Consider the following 12689-nt stretch of genomic DNA (forward strand, 5'->3'; position numbering starts at 1 on the left):
TCCAGCCGAAATACAAGTTAAGTGTTGGTGTTACAATTCAGTCTTTGTTCCTCCAAGCATGGTGCTGTTAGAGACAAAGGAAGGGACAGCATCCCTTTGAGATGTTTGGCATTATGATGTTCGGTGAGATGCCCATGTGACATTTCCCACTCCCGCTCCATATAAAGACCACATTGTGCTCCTGATACTTCAGTTTATGTTTTGCCTCGTAGGAATATTCTGACATCTACCGTGTTCATATTTTCATTAGTTCATTTCTTGGGGTTGGTTCCATTCAGTTCCATGATTCTTCCAAATTGGACGGAAGTTGAACCAAAGGCTATTTAGACGGCCAGCTTTAAGCGATATCAGTGCACATTTATTGTCTCTGTTTGTGACTGCTGCTTGGAATACTTCTCTTCAAACTCGTCTTGGATTTTCAACAAGGGTAGCATTACCATAGTCAGTGTCTTGGAATTGGAAGAGCATATCAAGCACAAATTGTTCAGAAAAGCAACCAACTGATGTCAAATGCCCAATGGGTCTCACGGTGTTAGCTTGGATACAGCAGTCATTTTGACCATTGTCGCCCAGAGCGCCGGTTCAGTACCAGCTACTCTCACCACTGCTTGTTGATCAACATCCAACGGAGCTTCTCCCAGCACTATAAGGTGCCCATTGAAGTGATGCATTTTAGTAGGAAGACTGAGGAGAGGCAATATAAACTAAATGGTACAGTTTTAAAGGAGGTGCAGGAACAGAGAGACCTGGGAGTGTATGTACACAAATTTTTGACGGTGACAGGACAAGTCGATAAAGTAGTTAAAAAAGCATACAGGATCCTTGGCTTTATAAACAGAGTTGTGGAGATGCCGGTGATGGACTGGGGTTGACAATTGTAAACAATTTTACAACACCAAGTTATAGTCCAGCAATTTTATTTTAAATTCACAAGCTTTCGGAGGCTACCTCCTTCCTCAGGTGAACGTTCACCTGACGAAGGAGGAAGCCTCCGAAAGCTTGTGAATTTAAAATAAAATTGCTGGACTATAACTTGGTGTTGTAAAATTGTTTACAATTTATAAACAGAGGCATAGAGTACAAAAACAAGGAAGTTATGGTAAACCTTTATAAATCACTGGTTAGGCCCCAACTGGAGTATTGTGTCCAATTCTTGGGCACCGCACTTTAGGAAGGATGTGAAGGCCTTTGAGAGGGTGCAGAGGAGATTTTCTAGAATAGTACCAGGGATGAGGCTCTTCAGTTATGTGGAGAGACTGGAGAAGCTGCGGTTGTTCTCCTTAGAGCAGAGAAGGTTAAGAGGATATTTAATAGAGTTGTTCAAAATCATGAAGGGTTTGGATAAAGTAAATAAAGAGAAATTGTTTCCAGTGGCAGAAGGGTCGGTAACCAGAGGACACAGATTTCCGGTATTTGGCAAAAGAACCAGGGGCGAGATGAGGAGATTTTTTTTTTATGCAGCGAATTGTAATGATCTGGAATTCACTGCCTGAAATGGTGGTGGAAGCAGATTAATAATAACTTTCAAAAGGGAATTGGATAAATACTTGAAAAGGAAAAATTTGCAGGGGAGTGGGACTAATTGGATAGCTCTTTCAAAGAGCCTGCAGAGGCACAATGGGCCGAATGGCCTCCTTCTGTGCTGTGAATTCTATGAATCTTCCAAGAGGAAGCAGAAGGCAAGAGCAATTTCAGTGGAACTGGCTAGTGCAGGGGAGTGTGAATGGTTAACTAAATACTTCCAATATGAGTAACTGAGCTCATTGTTCTCAAAGATGTCCCTTTTGATTGTTTCTTGTGTTCTTTGCTTAAACTTGAGCGTGTCAGTCTCCTTTGGTGGCATGTAGCTTGGGTGGCACATTGCCAGTGGAGTAGGACTGAGAGCATCCAGGTTCTGGGTTCAATCCCACTTCAGAGACTTGAGCACATAATCTGGGCTGACACTTCAGTGCAGTACTCGGGGGGGGCACTGCACCGTCGGAGATACCATTTTTCGGATGAGACGTTAAACCGAGGCCCTGTCTGCCCCCTCAGGTGGACGTGAAAGGTCCCATGGTTTGAAGTAAGAATTTCAAAGAAGGGCAGAGAAGTTTTTCCCGGTGCTGGGCGCAAATTGGTTGCTGCGTTTCCTACATTACAACAGTGACTACGCTACAAAAAAAGTAGCTCAGTAGCTGTAAAGCACTTTGGGACGCCCTGAGGCCGTGAAAGGGGCCATATAATTGCAACTTTGTTCTTTCTGTTTTTCTTTCTTCCCTGTAATAGAGTGAACTCTGAAGCGGTCAACACAGTATACATTCCTCACGTTGACATTATTGCAGCTCCTTTTCTCCCCAGTTACTTTAGGCGTTTGTTCCTTTCTCACTCTCTAACCACTGGGAGATGTGCAGATGACTATGACTTCGAAACACAGAGATAACTGATGCCAGTTCTGCTCATCGGCCTTCTCATTGGCTAGGGCTGATGACTTGGAGGGTTTGACTCTGCAAACTGCTCTAATCACAAGCTCACAAGAGTACTTCCACCATTATCTCTACATTTAGGCATTTTCTCAGACCCCCCCCCCCCTGCCCTGCTTAGCTCATTGAACCTGACCAACCAGGGTTGAGGGACTTCCTGCAAATCTAATTCCGTAAGGAAAAAGATACCGAGTCCATGCTGGACCAGTCCACGGTGGCATAGAGTCTGAACATGATCACCCAGGGCTGGAGACCTTACTCTAGATCTCCCAGATCTAATCAGTATTTACAGGGTTCAACTCGCCCTTCAAATTTGGGACCACAATCAAACAGGCAGCCAATGGTGCCAGCCAGAGTAGACTATGCTGTTAGATCCATGGTGCCTTGGCTGACCCACCTGTTACTGGTAGTAGTCCATGTGCAATCCAGCCATGGCAAGATTTTCAGCCATCCAGATGGGCAGGAACGTGGGATAGGTGACTCTTTACCTATTGTTCAACCCATATGTGGTTAGCATGTGACTGGTCTTTCCCATGGATGGGGCTGCGCAAAGACCTATCGGGGAGCTGTCCACGTTGGTATTGGGTGACCTTGCCTAGACTGCATCACGCAGTGGCAGGCTACAGTAGATGCCCCTGATGTAGGAGGCCAGCCTGTTGCCCACTGGATTAACTTGCTGATTCACTACACTTACAGCTGTTATCCCTGACACCAAATCAATATGGAGGCTGGGTGGGGGGTGGTGGGGGGGGGGGGTGGAGTGGACACCTCGATTTTAAAATTCTCATCCTTGTGTTCAAATCCCTCCATGGCCTCATCCCTCCCTATCTCTGTAACCTCCTCTGGCCCTACAACCCTCCGAGATCTCTGCTTTCCTCCAATTCTGGCCTCTTGCGCGTCCCTGATTTTCATCTTCCCGCCATTGGCGGCCGTACCTTCAGCTGCCTAGGTTCTAAGCTCTGGAATTCCCTCCCTAAACCTCTCCGCCTCTCTACCTCTCCCTCCTCCTTTATGACGCTCCTTAAAACCTACCTTTTTGACCGAGCTTTTGGTCACCTGTCCTAATATCTCCTTATGTGGCTCGCTGTCAAATTTTTTTTAATAATGTTCCTGTGAAGTGCCTTGGGACGTTTTGCTACGTTAAAGGCGCTATATAAAGGCACATTGTTGCTGTGTGTTCTGTAGTTAACCTCCTTATGTCCCTTTCTGTTCAGCTGTGGTAGCTTACCCGGTGCCAGTACTTGATGGTAATTGAATGTGATATATACACAGCTGCACACCAAACCTCCTCAGGCAAGGAGGGTCACCTGCTATTATTAGAAGTCTCTGAATTCATCATGCTGTTTGATCTTTGCTTTTATTTCCTGCTTCTGCAGTGTTGGAGCTGGAGGTTCACATACAATTAACGATCACAGCTTTATTGCAGATTATTGCTAGTTTTGGACGCGGTCCAATTGACCTGTCATTCAGAGTACTGCAGAAAGTGACATGTTTATTTCACTAGTGTTTGGGAGCCTGTTAGTGGAGATCGGGGAAGCAATATTCAGTCAAAAGCAGTTCATTTTTCTAAAGGATGTGGTGTGCAATACCATTTGATTTCACACCACAAAGCTTCTAAGCTGCACTATAGATTTCAAAAATATGACTCGATTATTTGTGCAGTGAAGCAGTTTGAATTTGGGTTTTTCGATATGTGCATGTTTTTATTTATTGCCTTGCCATGTGTGCCTGCCCCTGTCGTCCTTCCCCATCACAACATAGCATTCTCTGCCTGAGCTAGGTGACCTCCCAGGCGCAGCTGATGCCTGTAGGTAACCTGCTGTTGATAGATGTGTAGGAGCCACCCAGTGTGATTTGCTTCCTCTTTCTGATTCGACTTTGGTATTTTGCTGTCACTGCCTCCCTTGGACTGTGGCTGAGATTGAGAACTTGCTGTTTGGAGCCTGGCACATGCAGGTCTATCTGCACCCTGGCACCCTACACATGTTGGTATTTACAAATAGTGTCAGCCATGGCTCAGTGGGTAGCTCTCTCGCCTCTGTGTCAGAAGATGGGTTCAAGTCCCACTCCAGAGACTTGAGCACATAATCTAGGCTGAGGCTTCAGTGCAGTGCTAAGGGAGTGCTGCACTGTCGGAGGTGCCGTCTTTCAGATGAGACATTAAACTTAGGCCCCATCTGCCCTCTCAGATGGATGTAAAAGATCCCATGACACTATTTCGAAGAAAGGAGGGGAGTTTTCCAACATTTATCCCTCAACCAACATCACTAAACGAGATTATCTGGTCATTATCACTTTGCTGTTTGCTGTGAGCAAATTGGTTGCCGCTTTTTCTACATTACAACAGCGACTACACTTCAAAAAGTAATTCATTGGCTTCCACCACCCTTTCAGGCAGTACATTCCAGATCATAACAACTCGCTGCGTAAAAACATTTCACCTCATCTCACCTCTGGTTCTTTTGCTAATTACCTTAAATCTGTGTCCTCTGGTTACCGACCCTCCTGCCAGTGGAAACAGCTTCTCATTATTTTCTTTGTCAAAACCCCTCATAATTTTGATCATCTCTATTAAATCTCCCCTTAACCTTCTCTGCTCTAAGGCGAACAACCCCAGCTTCTCCCCTTTCTGCCAGTGTGGCAGTAATTCCGAAGTTTTTGATTAGTGACTTGTTACAATAAGTTTGTTACAATGAGTTGTAAGTTATTCTGTTTTACTAGCTGCCTGTTACAGTAACTGTAGTGTCTGATATTTGTATTTTACTCTTGCTGGACAGTTCCTGAGGCTGGTGGAACTTCGTGCCTGCTTACACCATCGGCATCTCCAGTAGACATGGTCCCTGAAGAGAATGGTCCCACAGACAGACACCTGTAAGTAACTCACTCGGATAATTCAGGGTGCCCAATTCCATTGATGCTGCCCATCCCAGTGCCCCCTATATTCTGATCAGAATATTTTCCTGTACATCGCATATTTTGCTCTGCCTTCCCATTCTGTTTCATTGTAAACTCAACAGCAGATGTATCAAGAAAAGTATAGTGACCACAGCAGATATCTCCAGCAATAATTGTAATCCACATAAAGGTTTTGAGCTCATCATACTTTCGATGGATTAAAGGTATATTAAAAAAAAGTGAAAGACAGTTATTTCATGTAGGTTTCTTCTGATCTGGAGCCAGGAATTTACAAGCAGCTGTCAAACTTCCCACACCAACACCAATTAACCATTTCAAATGGCCTTAAAGGGACATGCCACACTAAACATAACTGCACCTTAGCAGCAGAATAATACACTGCATTGCATATAACGCTCCTATCGTAAAATGGCTTACCGTGCGCAGCACCATGAGACATCCACTAGCTTTAATTTAAATTAATATTATACTATTTATAACTGACTGTGCTTCTACTGGTTCTCTCTGTTCCAGTTTTTCTTCTGTGATTATCATGTTGTTATGGTTTCCGTGTTGTCTGTACACTGACCCATGAAGATGCCCGTTCCCTGAACGCCTTTCCTAGAAGGCTTACGGACAGCAAAAGAGCTATTCACTTCGAGTTAGAGGTGGTTGTGACTGACCAGCTGGGGCCTGACTCTGAGCCGGGGGAGACACTGACTGACGCCCCCCACTCTGGGGCCCAACCCTGAGCCAGGCGGAGACTGTGACTGAACATCTGGTGCCTGACCCTGAGCCAGGCGGAGACTGTGACTGAACATCTGGGACGTGATGATGAGCCAGAGTGAGACTGTGACTAAGCATCTGGCATCCGACCCTGAGCCAGGCGGAGACTGTGACTGAACATCTGGGACTTGATGGTGAGCCAGACTGAGGCTACTGTGACTAAACATCTGGTGCCTGACTCTGAGCCAAGAATCTTTCTTCCTGTTCTGGGAGGAGGGCCAGAATCATAGACAGCTGCGATGGTTATAATCAATCTGTCTCATTCATCTTATCGATGTTTTCCACTCTATCTTTACCGCACCTTTACCTCCTGCAATTGGCTGAGAAGCACTGGGCTGCCAGTGACCGATGGACCTGTAGCCCAGTATCGCTCAGCAGGCTGAGGGGGAACGGGGAGAAAATTCAGGGATTAAAGGTATTAATTACGTTTCTGTTAACAGCCTGGAAGAGAATGAGAAGTCTGTAGACCCAACAGAATGGAGCATCGCTGATGTGGTGAATTATTTTAAAGAGGCGGGATTCCCAGAGCAGGCTGGTGCTTTCGAGGATCAGGTGGGTGTGGACCCTTTCTAGAGGTTGGATTCCTGCACAAAAGGCATGATTAGGATTTTAGAAACAGGCCATTGTTTCTGTTTTCTGAATGAGTGCTCCAAAATATTAAAGGGCGGGCTTAAAATGTGCTTTTAAAATAAGTTTAACCGTATAAAGCGAAGCCCACTCTGAGTGGCCACTAGCTGTCAGCACCTTGAGCCCGGAAAACAACTCCACTAGGCTTTCAGTCCTGACTGCTCTCGCTGGGCAGATTCCACCATGTGGAGTGTTCTATTTTTTTTGAATGAATAAGTGGCATTTGCCGCAAAATAATCGTCTGTTTCTGACCAGTGCCCCTTTTACAAAGAAAAAGTAAAACAACCAGCTCATAACCAACTAAAAGTGTGCCCGAGTTTAGGCAGTCAGTGAAAGCAACAACAACTTTCATTTATATAGCGCCTTTAATATAGTAAAATGTCCCATGGCGTTCAACAGGAACGTTATCAGACAAAATTTGACACCAAGCCACATAAGGAGATATTAGGACAGATGACCAAAAACCTGGTCAAAGAGGTAGGTTTTAAGGAGTGTCTTAAAGGAGGAGAGAGAGGCGGAGAGGTTTAGGGAAGGAATTCCAGAGCTTAGGTGGCTGAAGGGACGGCCGCCAATGATGGAACGATGAAAATTGGGGATGCACAAGAGGCCAGAATTGGAGGAGCGCAGAGATCTCGGAGGGTTGTAGGGCTGGAGGAGGTTAGAGAGATAGGGAGGGGCGAGGCCGTGGAGGGATTTGAATGAGAATTATTAAATTGAGGCGTTGCCAGACTGGGAGCCAATGTAAGTCAGCGAGCACAGGGGGGGATGGGTGAACAGGACTTGGTATGAATTAGGATACGGGCAGCAGAGTTTTGGATGAGCTGAAGTTTACAGAGGGTGGAAGATGAGAGGCCGGCCAGGAGAGCATTGGAATAGACGAGTCTGGAGGTAACAGAAGGGATGGAGAGTCAGTGGCACGAAACCCAACAGCTATAGACCACTGACAGCTGGAGCTCAGGTGTTCCATGGTGTGGGCTATGTCTGCTGTGCAGGAGGTCACCGTCCTGAGTGAGGAATAAAGATCATCTCATCTGTCACACAGGGATCCTTCCCAGTTTCGGCTTTGTTGTCAGTGCAGGTTACATGGAGCAGCTGTAGGTGAAGTACAGGGGTGGGGTCTTCAGCTGCTTTCCTTGTGTAGATACGCACACATAACAAGGGCTAATCAATTCCTTTGTTGTGTCCCACTGTATTACAATGTTTTTTTAATAACCTTTTGTAAGCTGTGCTGACGTTAGCTGTTCTGTGAATATTTACATGAATGAACGAATGTGGAAAACCAACTTTTTGTCGCGGCCCTTTTCAAACACTCCTGTCGTTTGGTGCCTGTGCAGTGAGCACTCCCTGTGCTGCTCAATGTGGCAGCTGCACCGAGGCTGCTGGGAGGGTCCAAAAACGTTGTCATTAACCTGCTGGTGACAGAGAGCCAGAGTCCCATTCAGAGGGGTTTGAGATACTGGTGGTGAGTGCAGGCTTCCCAAATCAGAGGGGTCTGGTACCCCCAGCGATGAGTATGTATCTCCCCACTCAGAGGGTCTGATGCCCCCTGGAGGTAAGTGGTGAGGGTCTGATACCCCTTGTGTGCACAGAGGTGGCCCAGTTTGAGCTGTAGCTACCACTTGGACTCCATTCCTTTTCACTTGGTCTGATCGGAATGTACTCCAGGTCTGGGGCAGGGCGGGCACCTAATTCCAGTGAAATAATATTGTTGTCTTTAATGGTCAAATTTTAATCTTTCTTACTCCAGGAGATTGATGGCAAGTCCCTGCTCTTAATGAAGAGGAACGATGTTTTGACGGGACTGGCAATTAAACTGGGCCCTGCACTAAAGATATACGAATATCATATCAAGGTGCTGCAGTTACATCATTTTAACAATGAGGCACCCTCATGCTGATCGACACCTGCCATTGGTAGCAGATTATCTGCCCTCTACACCCAGCTTCCATCTGCACGCACTCTGCTGCAGCCTCACTTTAATATATTCCCAAATTAAATTCATTCTATTTAAAGTGAAAGGAGGAAAGCCACCAGGAATAAGAAGTTTATTTAAGAAAAAGTGCTGGGTTTGTATAAAGTAGGGTTTGGAAAGCGTTGAAGCCTTTCTATCACCATCTGACCCAAACTGTACTGGAATTCTCCCATTTCCATGAATTAGCTGAGTTTCCAGTGCTCGGCTCGCTACGGGATCTCGTCTTCTCGCTGACGGAAAGGGATCACCCTCCTGACTGGCTGATGTGGGTGCACTGTCCTGCAACTGGGTGAAATGCTGTTCAAACATAGAAGGGAGGCTCTCTGCAAGACCTGGCCCCCGTACTGTTTGACACACAAGTGCACTAAAAGCAACATGGTGCACACTTAGAGAAACTGTGCGGGTTTATCCCGCGCACATTGAAGGTTGGAAAATGCAAAGCAAAAAAAGCCCAAAAGAAATGGGCACAGATGAAGCAATAAATACCGAACAGGGTGAGCATCTTCAGATGGCAGCTGACAGTCCGATTGTAGCTCCCCAGTAAAGGGAACCCCCTTCAAGCTGAACACAAAATCTTGTCGTCGGGCCCTTAGGGTATGGTGCAGTGGGATTGTTACAAATGTTATCTACGTGCTCTGTCTTCTGATCTTTACACCCTCTTAAGTTAGTCACTCTGGAGTCTCACTTCATGCTCCACAGCTGTTACTGATGCTGGGAGTGTGTCCTGTATGTTGTAAAGGTTTTATTATGTTAGGTGTTACCTGTATAGTCCAAAATGCAATGAAAGCCTTAAATTGAAATCCTATGAGCTGGGATTATGACTGCTTGCTCACACGTGCAGGACTTTGTGTGTTTGTGAATTAATTTGCAGAATTTTAAAAATATGTATATTAAAAATCTTGCCTCTACATGCACTTCCTGACACCTTTTCCATTATAAATTCCTATGTCCATACTTATATGGAATCCTGACTATGTAAACTTATCGTGCTGTAACGGCACCCTCCTGTGCTGCAGCGCCACCACTCATAGGCGGATGTAATTACAATGTGACAAGTTTACATAGGTAGTTGCCATTATAAATATGGGCATAGCAATTTCTAAGTGAAATATCAAAATAAGGACAGAACGTACGCCTTTTAAAATGGGGACTGAATTATATCCGTGCAATTATCCCCCAGACTCGAACCCCACTTTGCCTGAAACTACACTTGGTCTCGACTCTCCCACGGGACATTGATTAGTATATATAACCAAGCTCTTGGGTTGTCAAATGGGTGGAGTTTGAATGCAGTGTTGCTCAGTGGAGGTGACAGATTTAACCAATTTCTTATTTTTAGGGATTACGTTGTCAATTTTTTGGGGCATTTTTAAATTTTAAAATATACCGTAGCAAAACTTAACTGCAAAATTGGCTTTGTTCGCACGCAGCTCCCTCCGTGTGTTCAGACACTCAGTTGAAAGTATGGCACTTTTTTTTTAGCCTCTCTGTTTTGTAAACTTGTGAGTTAAACATTTTTTCCTTTGACCTTCCACTGGTTCCCCATCAGTTTTTCCACAAGATTCAGCTTACAGTTCAGTTTCCATTTGCAACCCAGTTGGGACTAGCTTGATAACTCTGTTACCTGCCGTATTGGTTCATTTGCACAACTGAGGAATTGGTTTGAAAATGACTAAACCAGAAGGTGCCTTTGCTGGTTAGCAGTGGTGAAAGCTGAGGATTACAGGGTACTTTGTCATGTTAGATTTAGCTGACTACCATTCATCATCTGACTCATTTGAGAAGCACTTCTTTAAAGAAATAAAAACCGGGTCCCGATCTGTGGTGCAAATACCACAAGAAGCCTTGCAATTCAATCTGCAGAAGTAATTGGTAAGTTGGAATGAAAACGGGAAGCAACCTGACATGGGTTACCGATATTAGGAAGACGCCACTTGGCATCTTAAACTACAGCGGTGCAAAGCAGATGCAGCTCGAGCCATTGTGCAACAAGTGAAGACGGAACAGACCAAACACAACTTGTGGCCAACTTAGGAGGCTATTTGTTGGTGGGTTTATTTGGCCATATGATTCAGCTGACACCTAGTGTGTACCCGGACTGACATAGGAACAGGAGGAGGCCATTCAGCCCCTTGAGCCTGTTCCGCCATTAAATTAGATCATGGCTGATCTGTATCTTAACTCCATCTACCCGCCTTGGTTCTGTAACCCTTAATACCTTTGCCTAACAAAAATTTATCGATCTCAGTTTTGAAATTTTCAGTTGACCTCCAGCCTCAACAACTTTTTTCGGGGTGGTGGAGGAAGAGTTCCAGATTTCCACTACTCTTTGTGTGAAGAAGTGCTTCCTGATATCACCCCTGAACGACCTAGCTCTAAGTGTAAGGTTAGCCCCCCCCCCCCCCCCCCCCACCCTTTGTTCTGGACTTCCCCCACCAGAAGGAAATAGTTGCATGTGTGGTCACGTAACTGCCGACGAGGGCAGCCTGGCCCAAAGCTAGGGACCCAGGACGGAAATAAAACCAAGGCTAATCTGAAAAATCTCGCACATGTGTTAGGAATAGCTGAAAGGGGCGAGAAACTAATGGGAATGAAAATTAAAAGTTCTCTCTGCGGGTTTGCTGCCACTGCTCCTGTGCATCCCATCCTTGTCTCTTTTGTGGTTGAAGAATGAGCAGCCTTCCTTTTGCACTCCACGTGGGCCGTGCTGTTCCCAGAATTGTCTCCCTCAGTCCGTCGTCCTACTTGAAGTTTTTATGGTTGCAGGGCTCTGTTACAGCTGCTGAGATGGGTGTGCCATTTTGCGCTGAGTTTTGTTGAGCAGAGTGCTGCAGACTGGCAGCAAGATGCAAGCCCATGCAGTGGACTGCCACGCAGTGCGCAATGCCGTGTACCGCATGTATAGGGATGGTGCGGTGCCTGTTGGGACAATCGGCTCCCTTTTAATGGGATGGTATTCCAGCCTGAAACTGAGACATGGAGCCCTGGTATCCTGGTGCAAACAGCAGCTGTCAATGCGCTTTACGGAATCTTTGTGTGCTTGAATTGTGTGATTTTATAATAAAGGAGTAACTAAAAGCCATGTGTTTTGAATGGAATGCACAAAATGGGAAGGGTGGGTTTTAGAGCTTATTCTTGCTAAATGAGATGCTGTTAAGCAATAAGTAACAATATTAAAATGAAACGCGTCTAATAAACTTGTTGATTCAAAAAGATTTTTGTTGGCTTGTCATCGAATTTGTCAGTGGGTCTTAGTATGTTCCTTTTGTCACAACAACAACTTGCATTTATATAGCGCCTTTAATGTAGTACAATGTCCCAAGGCGCTTTACAGGAGCAATTATCAAACAATATTTGACACTAAGCCACATGAGGAGATATTAGGACAGGTGACCAAAAGCTTGGTCAAAGAGGTAGATTTTAAGGAGCGTCTTAAAGGAGGAGAGAGAGGCGGAGAGGTTTGGGGAGGGAATTCCAGAGCTTAGGGCCGCCAATGGCACGGCTACCAATGGTGAATTGATGAAAATCGGGGATGCGCAAGAGGACAGAATTGGAGGAGTGCAGAGATCTCAGGGTTGTAGGGCTGGAGAAGGTTACAGAGATAGGGAGGAGCGAGGCCATGGATGGATTTGAAAACAAGGATGAGATTTTTTTTAAATCAAGGTGTTGCTGGATGTAGCCAAGTAGGTCCGCGAGCACAGGAGTGATGGGTAAATGGGACTTTTGCCGAGAGTTTTGGATGATTATCAAAGAGCCTTCGCCTCCTTGCAAGCGATGTTAAAGTTAACGGGAGTGAATTTAGGAGGCAAATGCCAGGGGGGGGTGGGGGGCTCCAAAAATCGCGCAAATCTCGTTCAGGTTCGGAAGCTGGCTCCAACCCGCTGACTTCTGAGTTTCCCAGGGACCCACCTGTGTGTGCACGGGCGACCCAAAAATGGAAGTCCGGCCAG

At 45.6% G+C, this 12689-nt stretch overlaps 1 protein-coding gene across 1 annotated transcript in view; it reads left to right on the forward strand.

Annotated features, from left to right (window-relative positions):
• The window catches only part of LOC137304529 (sterile alpha motif domain-containing protein 1-like), a 69896-nt gene extending 57944 nt beyond the window's left edge, over window positions 1-11952 (forward strand). The window contains exons 6-8 of the mRNA XM_067973165.1: window positions 5237-5330; window positions 6581-6692; window positions 8515-11952. Coding sequence (XP_067829266.1) covers window positions 5237-5330; window positions 6581-6692; window positions 8515-8664 — 356 coding nt within the window. The 3' untranslated portion in view covers window positions 8665-11952. The remainder of the gene's footprint in view (window positions 1-5236; window positions 5331-6580; window positions 6693-8514) is intronic.
• The last annotated feature ends 737 nt before the right edge of the window (window positions 11953-12689 follow it).

The sequence above is a fragment of the Heptranchias perlo genome, chromosome 37, assembly GCF_035084215.1.
Source record: "Heptranchias perlo isolate sHepPer1 chromosome 37, sHepPer1.hap1, whole genome shotgun sequence".
Taxonomy (NCBI): domain Eukaryota; kingdom Metazoa; phylum Chordata; class Chondrichthyes; order Hexanchiformes; family Hexanchidae; genus Heptranchias; species Heptranchias perlo.